This window comes from Arvicanthis niloticus, chromosome 4 (genome assembly GCF_011762505.2).
Source record: "Arvicanthis niloticus isolate mArvNil1 chromosome 4, mArvNil1.pat.X, whole genome shotgun sequence".
Taxonomy (NCBI): domain Eukaryota; kingdom Metazoa; phylum Chordata; class Mammalia; order Rodentia; family Muridae; genus Arvicanthis; species Arvicanthis niloticus.
In genome coordinates, this window is record NC_047661.1 from 95,267,336 (window position 1) to 95,290,089 (window position 22,754).

The following is a 22,754-nucleotide window of genomic DNA, read 5'->3' on the forward strand; positions in this document are numbered from 1 at the left end:
AAAGGGAGACAATATTGATTACACATTATGGCTGAGCAGTTTATTTTCTATTTCCATACCAGTAGTTTCATTTACTGTGTAAACCAGCTACTAATCCACATATAAAGCGTTTTTTGGATATTCTTCAAAAAGGATCAAATAGCTGGGATAGCTGATTTAGAAATGAAAAATTCAAAATCAAAGGACTTTAAAACTATATTTAAATTGTTATGAGACACATTGTGGTCTGCAATTAATATCTGTAATGCCAGGATATTTCATAATCTCACAGGAACCTGCAATGGCTGTTGTCTAGGTAGCTGTAATGATGTTGGTTTTTTTGGTATTCATGACAATGATTACTACTGTACAGATGCATAAACATAGTGGCATTTCTAGGTAACTGCCACTTTGTATTCATGTTCAGTACTTAAAGACCATTTGATTAAAGCATACATCTTTATTGTAGTCTAAACCTTGTGTTAAGAATCTCTAATGAGATATAGATCAGTAAAAGTCAGAGTGTGGGCAGTAATGGCTTGAATGAAAGTAGGGTTAATTGTCAAGGACTCTTTTAAGAAAATCTGCAATATCCCTTCTTACAATGACATGAAGGCAATAACTGGGAAGAGTACACTGATTACTTTTAGACATTAAGACCATATGACTTTCCTATTTCATTTTTTAAAACATAGTATCAAAGTATGGGAAAGTATGGCTAAGTATGGGGAAAGACATCCCATAAGAAGTATGACATAAAATTTCTTTTCAGATAGGTCATTTTTATTTAACTCTTTGTGTGTAGGTGTATGCCATATGTATTCAGGTGCTCAAAGAGGCCAGATGAGAGAGTGTATTATAAGCTGTTGTGAGCCACCTGTGTGGGTGCTAGAAACTGAACTCAGGTCCTGTAGAAGAGAAGGGAAATTTGATATTCACTGAGCAATCTCTCTAGGTTCCTGAAATAAAATTTCCAAACAAGGAAACATGTAGATTGACAAACATTTTTTTTTTCTTTGTGCAATGCTCTTTCTTCTCATCGACTATGAGTTTATCCAACTCATATTTATGCTTTTCTTTGGCTTTTCCAAGTTATTATCAATTCACATTTTGTCTGAAAAAAAAAAAAACCCACCAACATTCTAGTTTTGATGAAGAAATCTAATCTTTATTTCTATGATGTTAGCACAATATAGTCACACGGTAGCTTTGACCTGTACTTAACAAAATACATTTATAGCACTTTACAAACTTTATCAGTTTGGAAAACATTGCATAACATTTTATTAAACACAATACTTCATATATATTATATATTCATAATTTTATTTACTTTAAAAAGATAATTAACTCTCTTTATTCAATACTTGGTTTTGTCAATAAAGCACAGCCTAACAAAAGAAGAATCGCTCTCATTAGCAAATAAGATAAATAGACCACTAAGAAGAGATACCACCTGTTAGTCTGACTTATTTTAAATTAAGGTACCAGTGGAATGTAAACAAATTTTTTGTAATTATTCATTTTTTTACAAAAGATGTGTTATCAAATATACATGCAGAGGTCTGAATTCTAGTGTCTATCATTATATTTCCTTAATAATGTGGTACAATTTGTTAAGTCATTAAAAACTGTAGCCTTTGGCACTTTGAGTAGAAAAAGAATATATCAATAGTATGTAAAGAACAAAAATTCAATGACTAGAGAAGTACTTTAAAATCTTTTTGTTAAGAAATAGGAAAGATTAGGAAATATCATACTGCACCTCAAATACTGCAGCTTGGTTTTTCTTCAGAGTACTAAAACCAGTCCACCCTTCCCTCTAGGAACTGGCCAGGCCAGTGGGGACATTGTGACAGTGGTGATGTAAAAGAAGTGGGGAAGGCCACATTTTACTCCCACTTCCTTCTCTGAGAAGGAACTTGCCAGAAGGGTTACGGTTGAGTCTATGTTTTATTGCCAGAGTTTTCAATTCTGCTGGTTTCAGCTAAATTCCTAATGCCTTAGGAGGTTGAGTTTTCTAAAAAGCTCTGCCCTTTGAATGTAGAAGCTGATAATGGATGATATGTTTTCTTGCTGGACAGCTGTTGTTCTCATTGGAAACTGACTGAGTTCAGACCAACCAGCTCTGCTGTTTGCTGTTTTTGTTCCTTCTCTTGGCAATCATGGAGTGTACATTATAATTCTTAAGACATGGCATGAGAGAGGTTTAATACCAAATTTCAAGAACCAAATACTTCTCCACAGTTTAAACATCTAACTTGGAAAAACACTTCAAAAGTATTTTGTTGTTTTCTTCTTGCTATCGACAATATGGTTTCCTTTTGATTTAGGCTCAAGATTCTAGAATCAAGACAGCCAGCCAAAACTGCCGACTATATTCTAAGCACAAAAGCTTTGCCTGGTCAGATATTTTGAAGATATACTTTCTAAATCTATACTGCAATACTCTTCTATTTATCAGTTAGCATTTGCCTAGATTCTTTCTGTTGGTGTCCAGTTAAAACTGTGTCAGGGAAGGGAGTCAAGCTCACCCTCACTGTGGCTCTAATATGGTGATTATCAAGATAACAGAAAACTGAAATGCTCTGGAACAAAATTAAATTTTGGGATTACTTACTGACATGATCACCTATGCCATCGGACTGGAGACATCTTGAACTTGACCAACGTGTCTGGCAATGGAAACACACAGTTTCGACCGTTGGCTCAGATTTCTTGTGTACGACCTCACAGCAGTGTGTTTTGCACAAGAAATGTTAATTGTCACTTTTGGTTTCTTAAGTTAGAAGAATGTGTGTATAACCTCAAAAAGCTTAATAAACTAAGATGAAGCCATACGATGGAAAATGTAATCATAATAATTTCAAAATATTCTCTAAAACAATGTATTTTAAGTATGCGAATGCACTCACTAAAAAAAATACCAGAAACCAGCATTACTAATACTCAAATAAAAAGCAGAAAAATGATGCAGAGAACTAGTTATTCTGTTTCACTGAAAACATTCCTACAGACTTTCAGATGTTGAATTAAAAAAAAAAAAAGCAACTTTCAAAGAAATGCTCAGAACCCTGTCCAATATTTTTTCTTTCTTTTTTCTTTTTGACTGTGAGACAGCCATTACAGGGAAGCCAAGAATGGCCTGTTCTAACACAAAATCACTGGCGTCTTCTGAACGAAGTAGCGTTTCTTTGATGAGGGATTGCACACCTTGTACACCACTAGTTCACAGCTACACAGAGTTTGAGAGTTTAAATGGTAGATGCACTGTGAGAATCAGCACCACCCAGTCTGCTCTTCTGGTGCAGAGTCTGCAAAAATGAATAATATATAATACTGCATGGCCTCTGCTGTCAGGGAAACCTATGTGTTTTGGGTTCCCACAGCTAATTATAATGAAAAACAAACAAACAAACAAACAAAAAAAAACCAAAACAAACTCCAAAGTTGGCACATTCAGAAAGTTAAATACTATACATCAGAGGAAACGACTCTATCTTAATACTGCCCTCTGCGAAGCCTCAGGGACAGGCCTTAAGAACTATTCGGGTGATGAGATTGGTTCGGGTCTTGCTTTGTGCTTTTCTTTTCTCTTGATGTAAAATCGCCACGATTTCTGTGGTGGTTCAGTGAGAGTTCCAGGCTGATGATGAACAATCTAGTTGGGCAAGAAGGCTCTCCATATCCTCTAGAAAACAAACAAAAAGCCCCCAAACAAAAAAAAAACCCAAAAGAGCACAAAGTACAATAAACGTGTGGTCTTGGGGTGGGGTTGGGGGTGTCACCAAAATGATGACAAGAAGGGCCATCACTCAATCCTTATAAGCCCGCGTGGGAGAGGTTCCTTTGTAGAAGATGTTTCTTGTGTTTTCAGGGCTGTTGCTTCTTTCCGGGATCAAGATAATGTTGCCCTTCCTGCGCAGGGTGGAGTCGCGTGAGGAGGACACAGACAGCGTCTCTGAGCCTATCTCGCTGCCCTCCACCGGGGTCACTCGGATGGTGGTGATGCCATGGTGGTGATGCTCGTTGCTGTCGATGTTGCTTCTCTTGCGATCTCCAGAACCAAAGCTGTCTTTGAGGGACTCGCAGCTCTCTGAGTCCCTGTTGAGGTCGTTGAGCTCATAGGTTTGGCGCAGGCTACTTTTCTCTGGAGCTTTCCACTTCCAGGAGCCGCTGCCTTCACCCTCGGTGGACGATGGGATCTGGATGATGGGCCTGTTGTTCTCAGGATGAGCCTCCACTCGCACGATGCCGCTGGGCTCGTGGTCAGTCAGGGTTTTGTAACGGATGGAGCCTGTGCAGGTGACCGTGCTACCTTCCGCATTCTTGGGGCTGCTCTGCAGCACGCCTTGCTGCTTGGACATGGCAATGACCTGCATGATACGTGGCTGGTTGTTGCTCCGGTTACAGGCCACAGTCTTCTCTGCTGCTTTCAGCCACTTGGCTCGTGCAGAACTGCTCTTGGGCGAGGTGCTTATGTTTTCCTGGGTCTCCTCGGGGATGTGCACCAATTGGGAAGAGCCAGGGCGGGACTGGATGGACACGCGTGGCCCTCCAGGCATACTATTGTTGCACCCGGGGACTGTGCCAGGCTGGATCTTGAGGTACTGATTGCCCGGGACGTGGTGGTCTCCGTTCACCCCTACCCTTGAGGGCTCTGAGCTGGACCTCATTTCTATGGACCTGGGTGGTGACTGCCCTTCTGGTTCAGTGTCCATAACCTGCAGGGACATCTTGCGACTCTCGTTCTTGCTCTTCCACTGGGTAAGGAGCTGTTTGGACCGGGCAGAATCCATAGAGGCATGGATGCTCGCGTTTCTTCTCACTGGGTCTTCTACAGAGGGGGTGTTGGCTCTGGGCAGCGTGTTGCTGAAGGTCACCATGCTCTCCTTCCCCATGGGGCTCCTAGGAGTGATGATTTCTACGTCAGCGTTGGCCCTCTTGAGATTTGTTAAGGAGCTTGCATCCCTGTGATTTCGGTTGAGGATACCCTCTGTGTGAGCAATTCCATCACCGCTGCTACTATTTTTAGCTGATAAAACTCTGCCGGGGTCTTGATTGAGGTCTGCCAGTGACCTGAGGGCATCTCTGTGCTGAAGCATACTGTCTTCACTAGGCAGAAAATTACCTACAGCATACAGGCCCTGGGGTAGGAGGGAACATAACAGGTATCACACACTAGAAGGAGCAGTTAATCACAGTTCCCCCAGAATGCCCAAGGGAGCACACAATTGAGGTAGGTACTGTGCATAAGTCACAGACTAATAAAACAGTGAAAAGTACAATTACTTGGGGGTCGAGGGGTGGGGGATGGTGGTGGTGGAAATAGCTCTTATCTGTCTAGACCATTGAACTAATTGCTCAGAAATAGAGTGATTCTTTTCAATCTCAGCAGATGTGATTGTCACACTGTGTGTATGTTTTGAAAAGAAAAGACATGTTTTTTCTGCGTTCCTAAGCTATTCATTTTATTTTCTGGACTCAAGAGCTTCTTTCTGAGAGATAGTTGAAGAAGTTCGAATGATTTATCTTCCAATTTCAATCATACCTTCTGATACCAAACAGCAGCAGTGCAGGGAAACACAGAACAATGGATCCTTCATAAAAACACTGTATGGGGTTTGGAAATGAGGGCAGGGACATATACATTGTTTCAAATCACAGGGCCTTGCTTGTCTGCTTTAAACTTGACCTTCAAGTGGGAAAGTTGGATTCAATTACTGCTTTATACCGAATGTGGGCCAAGTTTTATTTAATTTTGTCTTCATATTTAGCCCATCATTCTTATTTGTCTTAGATTTGGAAAAGGTTAAATTTCAGTTTCAAAATTGTTATCCTAGTTACAGGAGATCATGAAGCAAGAGTCTGTCTGTGAGACAGTTTCAACTGAAGGTGGCTGGGTCTACTTTTTAAGCCTAAGAAATGCAATTTCATGGTTTTAGTATTTTATAGAATGCTTGTCACTGAGAAGCACCATATGCTTAGGAATGATAATGTTCCAAATAGAATAAAATCTGTCTCTGACTCTCCATCATCATCCTCTCTCTCTCTCTCTCTCTCTCTCTCTCTCTCTCTCTCTCTCTCTCTCTCTCTCTCTCTCTCTGTGTGTGTGTGTCGAGACAGGACCTCACTATGATGATCTGGTTGGCAGATCAGGATCAGGCTGCCCCAAACCTGCAGCTCTTCATCTGCCTCTGCCTCTCAAGTGCTAGGATTTTAGGTGTATGCCATCATATATAAACTGATTTTTTTTTTTAAAGAAGACTTTGCTAGTAGACCAGGCTGACCTTAAAATTGCAGTTCTCCTGCTTGAGTTCTTTAAGATTACAGGCATGAACAGCGCTCTGGCTATTCTATTGGTTTCTGTCTTCTTTCAAATATATCTACCTGTGCTCTTGCTACCCAAACTCCCTAATGTTCTATTAATAGTTGCATTTCATTTGTCTGCCTGAGGACATCTTCTGTTGAACAGCAAGTTTTGACTCTATTGTATAATATTCAGTGCTCAGAATGGTAATATAGTGATTTAATTCTTATTTTGAGAGAAATGTGAAACAAGTGGTTATTAATTTTTAAAGTAATTAGTTAACTAAGTAATTAATTTTGTGGTCATGGGAACCTAACCAAGGGTTTGTGTGCCCTACTGATGAGCTACAGTTCTACTTTAATATCTTCACTCTATGGGTACAGAAGCAAGTTTCTGAGTGGCTTGGAAATGTTGAATTTCATATCCACAGTCTTTGGGTTGGTTGTAAAGCTCATGTGAATGTTAGGGTACTGTGGTCTTACATGAGTGCATGGGACACACAATGACTACCAGTGCAAGTCTTTTCTCTTTCTCTTGTAGCACTCACTCACTGCCAGTTGGCACTCCCATAGCCACCTTGGTGTGTGTGCCACCCTGGCTTATGTGCTCTTATTACCCACTGACTTCAATGTGATCCCTCTTCTCTCTGCTAAAGAAAGCAAGTAATGGTAAAATTCAATGATTCATTACTGGCTCTACTTTTTTTCAAAGACAGAACCATTCCACACTTCATAAATTTTTTTTCATGAGTATATATATATATATTAATTCCATTCTTACAAGCACCAAGGTCATGTGGGTAAGAGCTGTGGCTTTGGACGACGGACATTAATGTCTGTCAGCCCCTCTTAGTTTCTTGTTGCCTGTTCCTATTCATCACTTGCATATTGGTTATCCTTGAATCTTTTTGACCCCGTGACCTGGCAATTGTGCATGCCCTAACTAACTACAGTGATACTTCTATAAGTAATATCACTGGCCTACAAAGTTCTCATGGCTTTTCTGTGCTTCAGATACAACTATTTAAGTGCCATTTCATTCATTATGAGCCCCTCAAATACCTTTCTCTCCAGCAATCTATTACGTTGATTATTTACCTGGTCTACTGATATGGTCACCATAAGTCCTGTCTTCCAAGCTACAAATTTGGCCACCATTTCTCATTCCAACATTTCTTTTCTTGTGCAGCTGCCCTTTTGCACCTCTGTTTCTTTGCGTGATAATCTCTTCCTCTTGAATGTGATTTCTACTCTCTTACCTTTACCATATCATTTTTAGAAACACTTACTGATGATCAGTTGGTAGTTTCCTATTCTATAGAACTATATTCTGTCACTAAGCATGTTGTAACCACTTATGCTGATGCTCATAGACTATGAGATTCTGAGGGGGGCATCGTTTGCTTTGTGGTGGATGGCAATGGGAAGATAATGAATATTTAAAATGAATGAAAGGATGCATGCATGACTAAGTTCAATAGGTACAGTTTCCTTGTAATGTAGATACTTATCTTGAAGATATTTAGCATGTTTGAGAGATAGAAAAATGATAAAAAAATTTCACTGTTAGTTGGAACACAGCTACATTCAGGAAAGTTCGAATTTGTGGTCTTGGGAAAATTATAGTAACTTTCTCTAAACCTTCACTATTCCTCCTTTTATTTCTCTTTCTCTCAACTTTCTTCATATATATTTACACACATATCTATTGCTTACTTTAAGACTGACATACAATGATTCCCAGCTCAATTCTGGCTGACAAGAAGAACTCATTAAATCATTTTGTTGCAAGCAGAGTATAAGTTGGCATAGAATAAAAATGCCCCTGTGATTTTCTCATGAATATGAAATACATCACGAGTAATTTGTTGCACAAAATATTCAATGCAAACCTTTCCATCTTAAACTGTACCTCACCAAATAATAATAATGTTATTTACCAAATACAGTGCGATTCCTCCTCCTATTAAAAAGCCACAATAGACATCGACTGGATGGTTCTTATATTGAGTTATCCGTGTGAGCCCGCAGATGATTCCACAGATGATAAATGTGAAGACCAAGAGAGGTTTCAGGAGCTTAGAGGAATCGGTTAATGTGGAATTGAAGTACATCTTTAAAATGAAAGAAGTGAGTTAAGTGTGCTAGAAAGGCCACTGTGTTAGAAAAGTCTAAGCAAAACAAGAAGTTCAACTCAAATGTGTGACTGATACACTCGAGGTAATGTTCACCCTTTCCACTTGCTATGACCAAGTTCTCAGCTGGCAGAGGAGGGAAATGCATGACACCTTCACAAAATGAACATCGGAGCACTTGTGTAATCACAGGAAAGTTTTAAAAACATCGAAGCGGTATAGGTTTGGCCAATGAGTGAGTCCTCACCTCTCTCTTATATACCACAACATTTTAGTTCATTTGTCTAACAAAAGACTCCACACACTGTGCCAGTCAAACACAAGAGCTCATCATTGCCTAACAGTTATCAAATTGACAGCGACCTAGAATTCACCATTGTTATATAAATTCTGCAAGCTGTGTTCCAGTCTAGTTTTCTGTACATTTAATAAAAGCACTTTGGCTTTGGTTATTTTCATGTATTTCATAAATATCTTCCCACCAAGTATTGCATTAAAATGGTCCAAGGTGAAGCAAGTATTTTGACTCTCCTATGAAAAAATTCTTTAATTTTATCTTTTTTTTTCCTAAGTAGCATCTTATAACTGCTTTAGATGCTATTTGCATTAAAGGGAGGCAGAACTAAGTTGTAATCAGTCATCTGGAGGAACATTCATTTTTCAGCTTTTCTAAAGGTCACAATTTAACAAGAAACCCAATACTTACGGACACATACACAGCGGCAAAGGCAGCGAGTGTCGCATGTTGGGATGGGAATGACTTTCTGCAAAGGAAGACAACCAAGTTATGCATCTTAGTGTGAGTGTGCTGCCAGCAATCCTCTCAAGAATGCTCGGTGAGACGTTCAACTCAAACCCCCAGAGCAAGAAGCCATAACCTTGATTCATAGCCAGTTTACTGAGAAAACCAGAGTGATTTACTGCCTTCAAGGAGCATTGCTGGCTACCCTTAGCATTAAAAATAACGGTGATGTGCTTTTCAGTAAAAATTAAAGTGAAAGGAAGTAGAAAATAGGTATCAGGTTGGCAAAGGAACATGCAAGATAAAATCTGAGATGAGTTGGAAAACGTTAACTATTCTCTGGTTACGGCTGTAATGGTTCACTGTGAAAGCTCATAAAATGTAGGGCTTGGATGGTTAAACTTTTTTTTTTTTTAATGCTCCAAGATAGTTTTGTTACATTAAATAATAAACATTTTCCCCATACCAGTAGATCTTAATGTACTTTATACTCTAAACATGCATAAGAAAAGTCAAGTTTAACAAATTGTTCTCTGCTTAGCCCACTGACACATGACTGTTACTTCTAAAACAACATAGATTTTCTTAAATCAAACAGCATAGAGAGCAAGGTTAATTTAAAACACTAGTTGGGGACACATAGAGAAAAGGACACACAGAGAAAAGGACACACAGAGAAAGGATTAGAAATTTCTTTCAATAAAAGAAAAACATGGAAAAAAGAGTCATTGATATTATTACTTTTCTGATTATTGGATGGTTCCAACTCAATGCAAACAAATGTAGAAGAATTGAGAAAGAATACAGGACATACTTCTTTAATGTAGATTCAAAATTACTGAATGGTCTGTGAAATTTGCTTCCATGAGAAGTCACTAAATAACAAATACAATTTTCATAATAATTGTTTAGTGTGCTGCGTCTCTCTACTTATTTTTTTTTTTTGAGCTTCTCTGGAATTTATTCTTGTCTTTAAGTTTATTTTACTTTGTTGATTGAAAAGAATTCAATGTGTCAGTAGATTTCTGAATTTTACATTCTTAACTTTCTGAAATGTAAAGTCAGGGGCTGTTTAACATTCTTGTGTTCATCCAAGGAAAAGAGATGCCATTGAAAATGTTACTCCTTTGGAGACTTCAGAAAAGCAAAATTTACTTAATTCTTAGATAAAGAACATGGAAGAGGTATAACACAGACTTTTGGTATTTGACATAAACAAGTCTAGTGAACGTACTGACTGTTGGCTATAAGGGATCATTGATGTCACAGACCACAAAACATGGGTTCAGTGAAGGAGGTCCTGTAGCAAGACCCTGAAACTGAAATTTGGAGACTTTAAGGGAAGGATTTGGAACATGCCACTAGCCCATATCTGTGTTAAAGTCACTGAAGAGATTGTTGCATTGAAAAATATAAGTAAAATAAAGGTTATTGTGACTGAAAATGGGATGCTTAGATGGTATAAGGATGGCATGACACAAATATAGGTGTGGGATAGTTTTAGAGTTGTTTTCAACCTGCCACTGTTGATAACTGTAAGGTCAGATCCTGAGCAAATATCTTCCACGATGTAGGAGTTTTCTTTGCAGGATACATTCAGAGAGGTATAATTTGGCTTGCACACAGTCAGAAAGTACGGTGCCTGATATCCTGTGGACAGCTGTATGATATCGGTGATGAGAGCCGTGGAGCACAGTCCAAACACATGGACTCCTAGAAGCAAGTGGAAAATATTGTTATCAAGTCACTGGCTGGAGAGGGGTTTCCCTCAGTGTTGTATTATACACTGAAATGTGAATTTATAGACTGCTGCCATTTTCTCTAATATTATCTAAGAGATAATACAGAAACTTTCTAAACTACGTTGATATTTAAGTGCAACACAATACACTAAGATTTAGCCAAGTAATAAGTATACTGTAGTCACCCTTTTTAGTTAGGGTATATCCTTTACATATAAATATTTGTTTTTAATTAAGCATGTCTGTGTGCAGGTCTGTGCACTGGTGAGCACACTACATGCAAAGCACAGAAGAAAGTGTAAGATTTCAAGAGCTGGAGTTACAGGGAGTGGCCTAATGTGGGTGCTAAAATTCTGAACATGGGACCTCTGCAAGAGCTGTGTGTGTGTGTGTGTGTGTATGTGTGTGTGTGTGTGTGTGTGTAACTGATGAGCCGTGTTCCCAGTGCCTAAGGTCAATACTTAACATGGTTTATCAAAGGTCACTTGTCATCTACCTAAGGAAAGTTGAGGAATGACGAGGGAGGGACAGAGTATGAGAAATGTAGTAGAATTTAAAATGCTACTAATTTCACTCTTTATGTTTTATGGGCAACTGAACTTATTCAGGCCATCTATGTGATCATGGGTTTGGAACTGTTCATTGGAATCTGGTGGATTTGCAACTAAGGCAACTGTCCCTACTGATCCCCCAGTAGCTAAATAGTTCAATAATGTGGAAAAGAACTTTTAGGGAGGAGGGGGAGTTGACAGGGATGGGAAGGATTTGGAAGTAAATGAGGGCGTGAGAATAGTAAGTATGTATTAAATATAATGTATTAAATTGTCAATGTTATTTAAATTTGTAAATGATATACAAAACAAATTAAAAAAATAACTTCAGCCTGTTTTCTCACCATGGTCTCTAACTCCAGGCACAGTTACTAAACCCTCCAGAATCCGTAGTCTCATTCTCTATGAAGCACAATCCTGCTAAGAATGTTAATTAAGCAAAGAAGAGGGGAAAGGCAGGTTTTGTCTTAGACATAACCAAACAGCAGTTACAGCCTGGGAAGCAGTGGGAGCTGCCTTATTTGGTAATGATGTTCTATGTCTCCAACCAAAACTCCACTTTTGTCTTCTGGCACCAATGATAAACTACAAAGCCTCAAGCTCTATGCCTGTCTGAAGTCACTTGCTTGGCTCATCTTGTGAGTCGTACCTTCTAAGATGCAGTCTAGAACTTGCATTTCCTCCCAGGTTGTTTTGACTCCCCGCATTCATTCTGACTCAGCTGCTTGACTTCTGATTCATGAGTCACTCACAGCATCGTTCTGAGAGCCACTCCATCACCACCTCCAGACCAGCAGCCCTGAACTGTATGCACAATTTTCCATTTTCTTCTTTACTGATTGTCCCCTAGTGAGCACAGTCATTGACACCGGGGATTTATGACACAGAAAGCTTATCTCTGCATTCTACTTCCAAGAAGCATGAATAAGCTCTATCCTTTTTATAAAAAAAAATATAAATTCATGTGTAGGTGTGTGAGTATGTGCAATAGTGTGAGGATGCTCACGGAGAGCAGAGAAAGTGTCAGATCCCCTAGAACGGTAGGTACAGCTGCTTAATGTGGGTTCTAGGTACCAAGCTTCTCCAGTCCTCTGGAAGAACAGCAAGTACCCATAATCACTGAGCCATCTCTCCAGCTCCATGGATCACTGTGTGTTGAACACAAAGAACAGGCAATGTGGTCTGAGATTTGCATGGCCTGCGTAAAGACTGAATAGAAGGAGATTCAACTTATTTTTACCTTGGGAAAATGGGACTCTCCAGGCCCAGGGAGGATGAGGTTCCTGAAAACATTTCAGAGTACACACTCCTTTGTCCATAGCATTATATACTATTATGGAAACATTTCTCTGGGATCAGCTTTGGGTCTTGGACTTCTATTTTCTCGACTGAAATGTTGCTAAGAGAGCTACTGGCTTTTTAACGGCATCAATATGATTATAAAAAGACAACTTTAAAGAGCAGAGCTCAGGGAATGATGCAGAACCAGTATTTTTTTGTCACAGGAGAGAAAATTTAGTTTAATTATTTATGATATATTATTACATGAAGCTACCAATTGCTTTATGCTGAAATGCTATGGCATATAAGGCCAAAATAATATAAGGAAAACATAATACAAGGTTAATATAATATAATATATTAATATAATGATATAATGTAAAGTAATAGTTATATAAGGTAAAAAATAACCTTTATTGACTTACTGGGATGAAGATAAAACATTCAGTTTGGTGTTTGGTATTGTGGATAACTGCTTAAACCAGTGAAAAAAAGTAAAAAGATGTCTGTGGCTCTAACTAAATTAAGATGGTCCCATACTAATTGTGATTTAGAAATTAGTATGGCTCAGAGCCCGCTTAGTCAGGCCTGTAATTTTTTTATAGACTTCATTAAAAAAATCAGGTGAAGTGGGGGAGGGTCAAGATATTCTAATGAAAAATAACCATGATACAGCAATCTCTCATGACATTTCCAAACACGGTGACTTCAGGATTAAATCACCGAGAAACAGACTCACGTGAATAAATTAATTTCTTAAGCACTGTCAATTAATGACAGCTCACTGACACTTATTCTTCATTTAAAGCAACAAAAAGAATATGGTGCCACACACCTGTAATTCTAGAACTTGGGAGGCAGAGGCAGGACATTGAGGCGTTCAAGGTCAGCAACATCTTAATTTGATGCCAGCCAGGGCTACATGGACCTTGCTTCTATTCTTTTCCTCTGCCTTTATTCTCTATTCTTGTTCCTCAAAAAATTAAAGCCTAAAACTTACACTCTTTGGAACTATTTTAAAGTAAATTTATGCTTCAACCAGAGCTTGACAAAATTTTTTTTTTTTTTACAAAACCATTGCCATGACTCTAATAACACATATTTGAGAGAGAGAGCCTGGATTCCTTAAAAAACAAAAAAACAAAAAAACAAAAAAACAAAAAAACAAACAAACAAAAAAACCAGTTTCCTGTATAATGTAAAACTCATCACATACTGAACATATACATCTAAATTACAGCTTTAAGAGCACAATATCTGTAATTAGACATAGCATTTCTCTACAAAAAAGCATTTCCATTCTCTTTGGCTCCTCACACCCACCAACGAATCTGACGGCTCTTCTGAGAAAGGAGTTGAAGTTGCAGCCCCCGGCGTTGATGTTGGGCTCCAATCCAGCTCCGTTTCTTCTTTTGGAGAGGCAGCAGTACAGAATCCCTTCACCCACCATGATCTGCAAAGGCCACACGTATCAGCAAGAGTATCACTATTCCTACACTTAACACATAGAGACTATGCTTCTTGCCCTCGCACCTCACATATATATATATATATGTATATATATATTCTCCTTGTATATATATATAATATATATCTTCTCTCTCTCTCTCTATCTCTATCTATATATACATATATATATGTATATATATGCAATACTTCAGAAGCACAAGAAATTTATCCTGGGGACTTAGCAAGCAGTGGAAAATAAGCAAACAGTGCACTGTAAAGAGGTCCGGCTGGATCTCGTTCACTCAAGAAGTTGGCCAAACATGTGAAAATGTCTCAGAATTTCAATCTGATTACAGCAATCAACCTTTAGCTTTTTGCCCATCACACAAAATGATTCAATCAACTACACAGTAACAGATTCTGCTCTAGCTTTGAGAATCTTGGCATCAATCCCAAGATGCCTTAGAAAAATCAAGCAAGTATAGAGTTAGGGTTAGGAACATTTGATAAATGTATTTGGTTAATTAAACAATTTTTAATTTAGCAGGAGAAAGAATATATAGAAAGCATGTCTGAGTATAAAAGTACTATTGATTATAGTCATTCCACACATATTTCTGTACAGGTAGAATTACATCTTGTGCTGGCCAATGTGTTAGACACCACTCATATGTAGCTGCCACAAACCAGAAATGTAGGCACTGAGAATGAATTCAATATTTAATGTTAAAAGCACTACATTTACAATTAAACTAAATATATCTAGACTAGAAAACGCCACATGGTTAGTGGTTATCTTATTGGAGAATGCAGATGACAAGAGAGTCTACATAAGGTAATATTTCTGAGGGATAAGCTTTCTGAGTGCGTGTTTACAATAGATAAAGAACCAAGTAACAATTAGACCAATCACTATAAAGAACATATCAGGAGTACTTTAAGATATAAACAGTGGGACATAGCATAGTCCTGCAGTTGCTGTGTTACTTTAAAGCATATAGCATCAGTGAAGAAATTCAACGTTATTTTGGTGTCCTTCTATTCAGGAAGTTTTCTCTTTTAAGTCTCTTACTATATCCTAACATGAATTGCATCACCTTCTATGTATCTGCCTTAGTTCCCTGTCTTTCTCCTTAGAGTAGCTTTATTGAATCCCATCACATACTGCTCCTTCACTGACTGTCTCTCCTTAGACCAGGACCCTCCAAAGGAAGAGCCTAAGTTATCCTCATTTTTAGCATCATACCTGAAAATATGAGATTTGTGCTTATTGCTTTTATTGTGCTAACTACCCTGGAAATCTGAGTTGCTACTTATAATACAAACAAAGTCTGAATTTATGACTTTTACTTATTAAAAAGATTTCAAATATTTAAGAGTGTTGCCCCCAATAAATTTCTGTGAAAATTAGATAGTGATCTTCATAAATGTGTAGAGGTGAGGAAAAGGGGTTTCAAGAGACTAATAGTCTCTAAGATACAGAAGATCATGATCGTGAATGGACTTAGGATTGGATAATGGGTAGGGTTAGATTTATCTGGGTGAGCTTCTATGTTCTCATTAAAAACTTTTATTTGTTTTACAAAATGCTTAAACTTATATCTCCATTAGTTATATTTAGTTGTATTCTTAATGTGGTGTGCATGCCATGGTAATGACTTAATTTGTATACAAAGTTTTCATATAATGTTCTTCAAGGAAGTCTGACAGTAAGCCAAATATAAATCAGTCAGTACAGAAATGATAGAGGGGGAATTTATCTCTATTATTCAACACTGAATTAACTATGTATACTTTTTGACTGATATTTTCCAACATTGTTATTTCAGATGAGACATGGAAATATACTAGGTATTCTGATGTGTGTAGTTAGCCCCTCTTCTTATACCAGTCTGTTGTAAGATCTAAGCCAAATCTGTCTTCCTACTTTCCCAGGAAGATCCCAATTTTGTAATAAGTTTATTCAGCTACAAAGATGAAAAGAAAACCAGCATCTTTGATGTTCAGAGATTAGAGTCTGTTCACATTCACTTTGAAGAAAGGGAAGGAGGAAGGACTGAATGAGGTGGTTGTCAGTAAGATTATAGACAGAATTACTGTCTCCTGTCTTGCCACATACTCAATGCTGAGAAAAGCACTTGTTTATGGGGGAAGTCCTTAAAAATAGAAAGAAAAAGGAAATCAGAACAAAATTAGAAGAATTTTATATATTTGGCAAGAGCAGAGTTTCAGATTCTGTCATATATGAGAGATGCCAAAGTTCATCTTAATAATGTTCTCTCGAGGTCTTTGAAACCATTGTTGATGAAAAGCATCACTGATACCTTGGAGGCCTTTATTGGATGGGGGACCATATTGAATTATAAACATTAATGGATTTACATTAAGAAACATAAAGGATGGAGACCCTATAGAAATGACCCATTGAAGGAAGTGACCCTGGGCTCCCCAGGTCTGCTCAGTGAAAAGAAGGGTAGTAGACATCTTGATTTCTCAGGTCTTCAAACCCCAAAGCCCTTGGAAGTATCCCTAACTTGTGTATTGAGAGTTTAAGATTAGACTTAAGGGAGTCAAGAGAAGAAGGAAGACTATGATGAGGCCAAGGTCACTGTCCCCAGTACATGCAACCATGTCAGGAGAGAAAGCATCATGTGATAAACAATCCTGATAGTGAACAGCAACTGAGAAATGTTTTCTGGTGTGAGAGGTTTAAAACAAATATCTTTCACTGTTATGGTCAAATGACTAAGCAAACTGAAGGTAAGGCATTACTAGTTGAGGAAATTATCATCCATTAAAAAGTTTTCTAAAAAAAGGTTTTAAAAATGGTTTCTCTCTCTGCCTCGATGTGCATAACTAATAATTCCAATCCTTCTGAATTCATAGGAGCTCAATAACATTAATTTACAATTGAATAAATTAGGCTTTAATTATTTTACTGAAATATTTTATTAACTATATTTCTAGTACAAATAATATTATTATTTACTGTTGGAGTAGTACTTTGTTTTTTTTATTGGATATTTTATTTACATTTCAGATGCCATCTCCTTTCCCCACCTCCTCTCCCTAGAAAACTAATGGGTACATGAAAGAATAAAGTTTAGGAGGTCTATAAAAAAGCTTTTAAAAACTGCTGATGTTCTGAAACTCAAAAGCCCTGTGCAAGAAAGAATTTCCTAAGAGCTGCATTTAAGCATGCCTTTTAATTTAATAATATTTGCCCAACATTTATGGGTGTGATGAAAAGACTGGAGATAAATACCACCACCCTAGAAACATGTTTCTTGTCCTTTAGGCTAATAGTGTGGAGGTAGAAGAAATGACAGCAAGACTTGGATAACCTTATTTATTAATGGATTTACATAAAAATGTTTTTTGTGATGTGTATTAACACATCAAAACAACTGTTTTATAAATTAAATACTTAGGAAATAAAGTTGCCAACCAAAAATAGCCAAATGAACTGATAATTTTTATAAAAGAAACAACCAATAAATATTTTTTAAAGTGATCAGTATTTTTTGCTGTTAGAAATATGAAAAGTAAAATTATTTTAAGATATTACTTTCTCTTAGCCCGAATGGCTATCATCAATAAATGTGACAAGAAAGGTTGGAAAAGATGTGGAGAAAAGACTTATTTAATTTAGTCTTGTGGAGGCAAAAATTAATACAGCTACTGTGGAAATCAGTTTGGAAATTTCTCAAAAAATTAAAAATAGAACTCTATATGACTCCAATATTTCACTCTTGGGCACATACTCAAAGAATTCCATACCCTATCCTAGATATATTTGTACACCATTATTTATTGCTGCCTTAGTCACTACAGTAATGAGTCAGAATCAACTTAGTTGTCCATCAACAAATGAATAGATAATGAAAAATTCTATGTGTATAGAATGGAATACTATTCTGCTCTAAAGAAAACTGCAGTTTCAATCCTGTAGGTAAATGCATGAATTCAATGTGCAATAATATCCAATCTCAGATAAAAAAATCTGCTTGCTCTTGATCATATACAGTCTCTAGCTAGTAATACATAACATACATAGCCAGCATGCAACAAACAAGTGTATATGTGGATACAGTATACCATGTAGAATAAAGAACAAAGAAAAAAACTAAATATTAGGGGATGAAGATTGACTGAATGCAGCAATGATTATATATTCATTATAAAGAAAGATATAAAATAACCTTTTTTAAAAGTTGTAACCTGTCATGGATTTTTCATTTTCAGTTGTAGATATGTGTATAAAAGCATTACTAAATGTATAAAACAAAATGCGAAGCTCCACAGGTTCTGTTCTGAATGGCTATTGAAATTGGAAAAAGTTTATTGAATCATATAGTGTTTAGTCTGGCTAATTTTAGTGTGTGATATTTTGATAAAACATTTTTAATAATAAAGTTTAAAAATAAAAAAATCTGTGTTTCTGTGTTTTAATTTACTTTATTGAGGTATGCATACATATATAAACATACATGTTTATATATGTATACATACATGTATAAATACACACATACATACATATATATGTATATATGTATGTATGTATGTATGTATGTATGCCTTAAAATGTAAATGCCTGCTGTGAATCTGAAAGATCTCATTCTGTGTGTCTCTCTATCCATGTGTGTGTGTATACATGTTAACAAGATGGGGGGGAATGCACACATGCCTGAAAGGTGAGTTGTAAACTCTTTACAATTGTTATGCCTCACTACACATAATCAGCATAAAGTGTTACTTTTGTAAAAATGAACCTATAAATGTTATCAAAAATCATTTTTGAGGAGAGAATCTGTTGAGCATATGATTATTTTCAATTTTCTAGAGTCCAAGTAGCAAACAAACATGTGAAAAATACATCATTTAGAAGTATATCAGCAATTTAATAGTACCTGTTAAAAAGAATTGTGTGATTACAAATCCTTTTTCATAATGATATAAAAATGCAAGCAGATAATTTTGGAAATCTTGTAGTCTTTTTTTAACTTTACATGCCAATAATGTTAAGAAATCAATTACATGATAATGTCAATATATACAGTGTATCCCAGACAAGATCTTCCAGTGGAAAGGTTAGAGTTCACCTTTTCTTTCTTTCTTTGTCCCCCCTGTACATTTACTACACAAACTGGATCATTTTTTGTTCTCTGGGACTGAACAATACAATTTGAGGGTCAATTCTTACCGTAATTGCAGGTCCAGCAAAAGCCAAGCTAAGCAACATGAGGAATGGAATGGCCTCCTGGGTTGGCTCAATGTAGGGCATGCTAAGACTCCTGTCATAGCAACTAAATCCAGAGTGCACAGGTTTGAAGACATCTGTGAGTTCCAGGAAGTAGAGGCTAACCACCGATGATGCCAATATAGGCAACTGCAGGTGAAAGACACAGGACATGGTCTATTTTTGTAAATAGGACAAATAGAATCAGTACATGTTGACCTTTGAAACTGATAGGATTTCTCCCTTCTCATGGCCCTTCTGTGGGCCAGAATAAAGTACAATCGTAAAGTGCTGTGGATTTGACATTCACAGAACTCTTCCTACTCATCTGCTTTACCAGGCTGCTCTCAGTCTCTCACCCTTCACCTAGTGATGCCATCTTTCTCTTATATTTTTGGTTGTGAGCCTAGCCTTTAACGGCTGAGCCATCTCTCCAGCCCGCCATCTTTCTCTTTATTTACCAATTCTCCCATCTGCTCCCCTCACCCATTAACATCACATGGAGACTTCTGGGAATATTCCAGTTCATTCCTTCCCACCTTAACCATCCTGCTGGTTGTTATTCTCATCTGAACCAAATCCAACTGTCTACCATGAAGAAAATTCTAGTTCTACATCATGGATTTGACCCTTCATCAATATCAGGAGTTAGTCTTAGTCTCCAAGTCTTTTAGTGACAGTCCTACCACTCCTCAACTCTGTGCTGACCACACTATGGTGGTTCTTCATGCTTGCCCTGTGGGAGTCAAATGTACTGCTGCCCAAGGTCCTTTGCATCTGTGCCTCCTTCCTTTCAGGTCCTCTCCCTAGCTCTTTGCACGAAGGGCATTTCCCTATCATTAATGGTACTGCCCAGAATCCTCCAGCCATAGTGACATTTGATCCTCCTCAACTTTGTCATCTATCTTGATTTTTCTTAATGGCACTCATTAATCAAAATAACTTAGCAATTAACATTATGCTATTAAAATTAATAATTAACTTGTTTGGTTTTCATCTATAAATTATTATTAAAAAACCACTTAAGAAAGTGAGAATCTGCCAATATTATTTATTGCTGAGTCCTTGAAGCATGAAACTATTACTAGCACATTTAAACAGCCAATACATCATTTGGTAGTTTTTAATGGCCAATAACAACTTATCAATAAATGACTGACTGAATAAATGTGTAAACCTTAAAGCATTACAGTAAGTAAATTGCATTATCACATTTAGCAAATAAAAAAAAATGCATGCCAGTCAGTGAAATAAAAACTTCTGATTGCAGTAACTTATTTTTATTGTAAGAATATCCTATGTAATGATTGAGAAATACACTGAAAATTATTGTTTATCTAAAATTTTAATTTCATTGGCCATCTGTTTGGCTACCTTTAGATTAATTACAGTGTAGTTTCTAACCGTTTTTCAAGAAGGCCCATCTCAAGGTAAGACCAAGAGTGACTGAAGAAGACACATATGTCCTGACGTCTCCTGCCTCCACAAATATTCCTGTCTCCCAACATGACCATTCTTTCAGTTTAAAGTTTTACTGTTTATGGAATGTTTATATAGCCAAACCATATATGAGAACATTAGTAATCAATAATTATTTCTGGTTATTTGTTTAAAATATAAATACGTAATATGGAATCACACTTTCTACTTCCAAGAAGTCTTTTTATGTAATGAAGTGGGAATTAGGCTTATTGGAAAGTTTCGTAATAAACAGTGATTAATCTATTTTTGTCTTTCTGGTTTTCTTTTCTTTTTTCTTTTTTCTTTTTTCTTTTTTTTTTTTTAAGACAGGGTTTTTCTGTGTAGTCCTGGCTGTCCTGGAACTCAAGGCTGGCCTTGAACTCAGAAATCTGCCTGCCTCTGCCTCCCAAGTGCTGGGATTAAAGGCGTGCACCACCACCGCCCGGCTGTCTTTCTGGTTTTCAAGTGGGTGGTTTTCATAGAACAAAACATTACATTGAAATATTTATGCTTTATCTTATCCATTATCTTTTGATGACCCCATAGAGCTGGTTATTTCTTTATACTCTTTCATAATCTGATGTACAGGAATAGTAACTTTTCATTTTGACCAATAAAACAGCTCTTCCTGATACGCGTGTATGACTAAAATTTTCATTGCAATCTACATTAATATATTTTACCTTAATTTAGCAAATATATCACTTCCTACATGCCTGAAAATTTTGTTTTGGCAATTAATTCATTGATTTTTAACTCACTTAATTTAAATATCATCATGACAGCAGTCATAACAGCAAGTGGCTGAGACTTTGAACCAAGCTCACTTCAAATCTTATGTATTAAACACTATTTTGTTGTCCTTCCCTAAAATTAAACAGAAATAAACATTAATATAATGAAATATGGCTAGAATCAATTTAAAAGATTACTGTTAGCTTGTGTTTTTTCTGTATTTGTTACTCTTAGTTGAAGTATGTATTAATTAGTCTAAACAGACTTTATCTTAAATGTGTGGTTTCTATAAAAGTTAAAAGATTCTCTTTACTTTTAAAATTATACTTTACATCCCAATCACAGCTTCCCTTCCCTCCTCTCCTTCTAGTCCCTCTCTCTCACTTCACCTTCCCCATCACCCTATCCTCAGAGAAGGAGAGGCCTCCCTTGGATATCAACCTGCTTTGGAATATCAAGTTGCAGTAGAACTAGGCACATTTCCTACTGAGCCTAGAAAAGGCAGCCTATTAGGGAAAAGGGATCCAAAGGGAGACAACAGAATCAGAGACAGCACCTGATCCAGTTGTTAGGGGTACCACATGAAGACCAAGCTGCACATCTGTTATATAGGTGTTTGGTGCCTAAGTAATGCCATGCATGCTCTTTGGCTGATGGTTCAGTCTCTGTGAGCTCCCATGAGCACATATTAGTTAATTCTCTAGGTTTTCTTGTGATACTTGACCCCTCTGGCTCCTTCAATCATTTCTCCCTCTTTTCCATAGGATTCCCCAAGCTCTGCCTAATGCTAAATAAAATATTTCACTTTAAATCTGATTTCTCCATCCACTTTCAATTTTCCTGGAAAATTTCTTGAATTTTCTATATGTATTTTGCACACAGGAATTGGATTTGAGATCTTCAGTGTCCACACAATTAATATTTGATGATCGATTTTTAAGTGGTCATAGACTTACAAGGTGACTTTATTGTCTCCTGAAAAAAGGTGAGCAAAATTTTTATCAATAATGAGCAGCCTGAAAATGAAGTTGGCCTTCCTTAGCAGAGACACATTCCTCATTGGACTTTTGTGAATGAGTGCTTTACACATAAACTGTGCTCAACTGTGTTAGTGAAGACACAGCCAAAGAA

General features: G+C 37.0%; 1 protein-coding gene across 1 annotated transcript in view; it reads right to left on the reverse strand.

Moving 5' to 3' along the window:
* Nucleotides 1-1,125: 1,125 nt before the first annotated feature.
* Nucleotides 1,126-22,754, reverse strand: part of Plppr4 (phospholipid phosphatase related 4) — a 39,956-nt gene continuing 18,327 nt past the window's right edge. The window contains exons 2-7 of the mRNA XM_034500653.2: nucleotides 19,392-19,577; nucleotides 14,063-14,192; nucleotides 10,683-10,878; nucleotides 9,130-9,187; nucleotides 8,229-8,402; nucleotides 1,126-5,126 (exon numbers count right to left, since the gene is read on the reverse strand). Coding sequence (XP_034356544.1) covers nucleotides 3,795-5,126; nucleotides 8,229-8,402; nucleotides 9,130-9,187; nucleotides 10,683-10,878; nucleotides 14,063-14,192; nucleotides 19,392-19,577 — 2,076 coding nt within the window. The 3' untranslated portion in view covers nucleotides 1,126-3,794. The remainder of the gene's footprint in view (nucleotides 5,127-8,228; nucleotides 8,403-9,129; nucleotides 9,188-10,682; nucleotides 10,879-14,062; nucleotides 14,193-19,391; nucleotides 19,578-22,754) is intronic.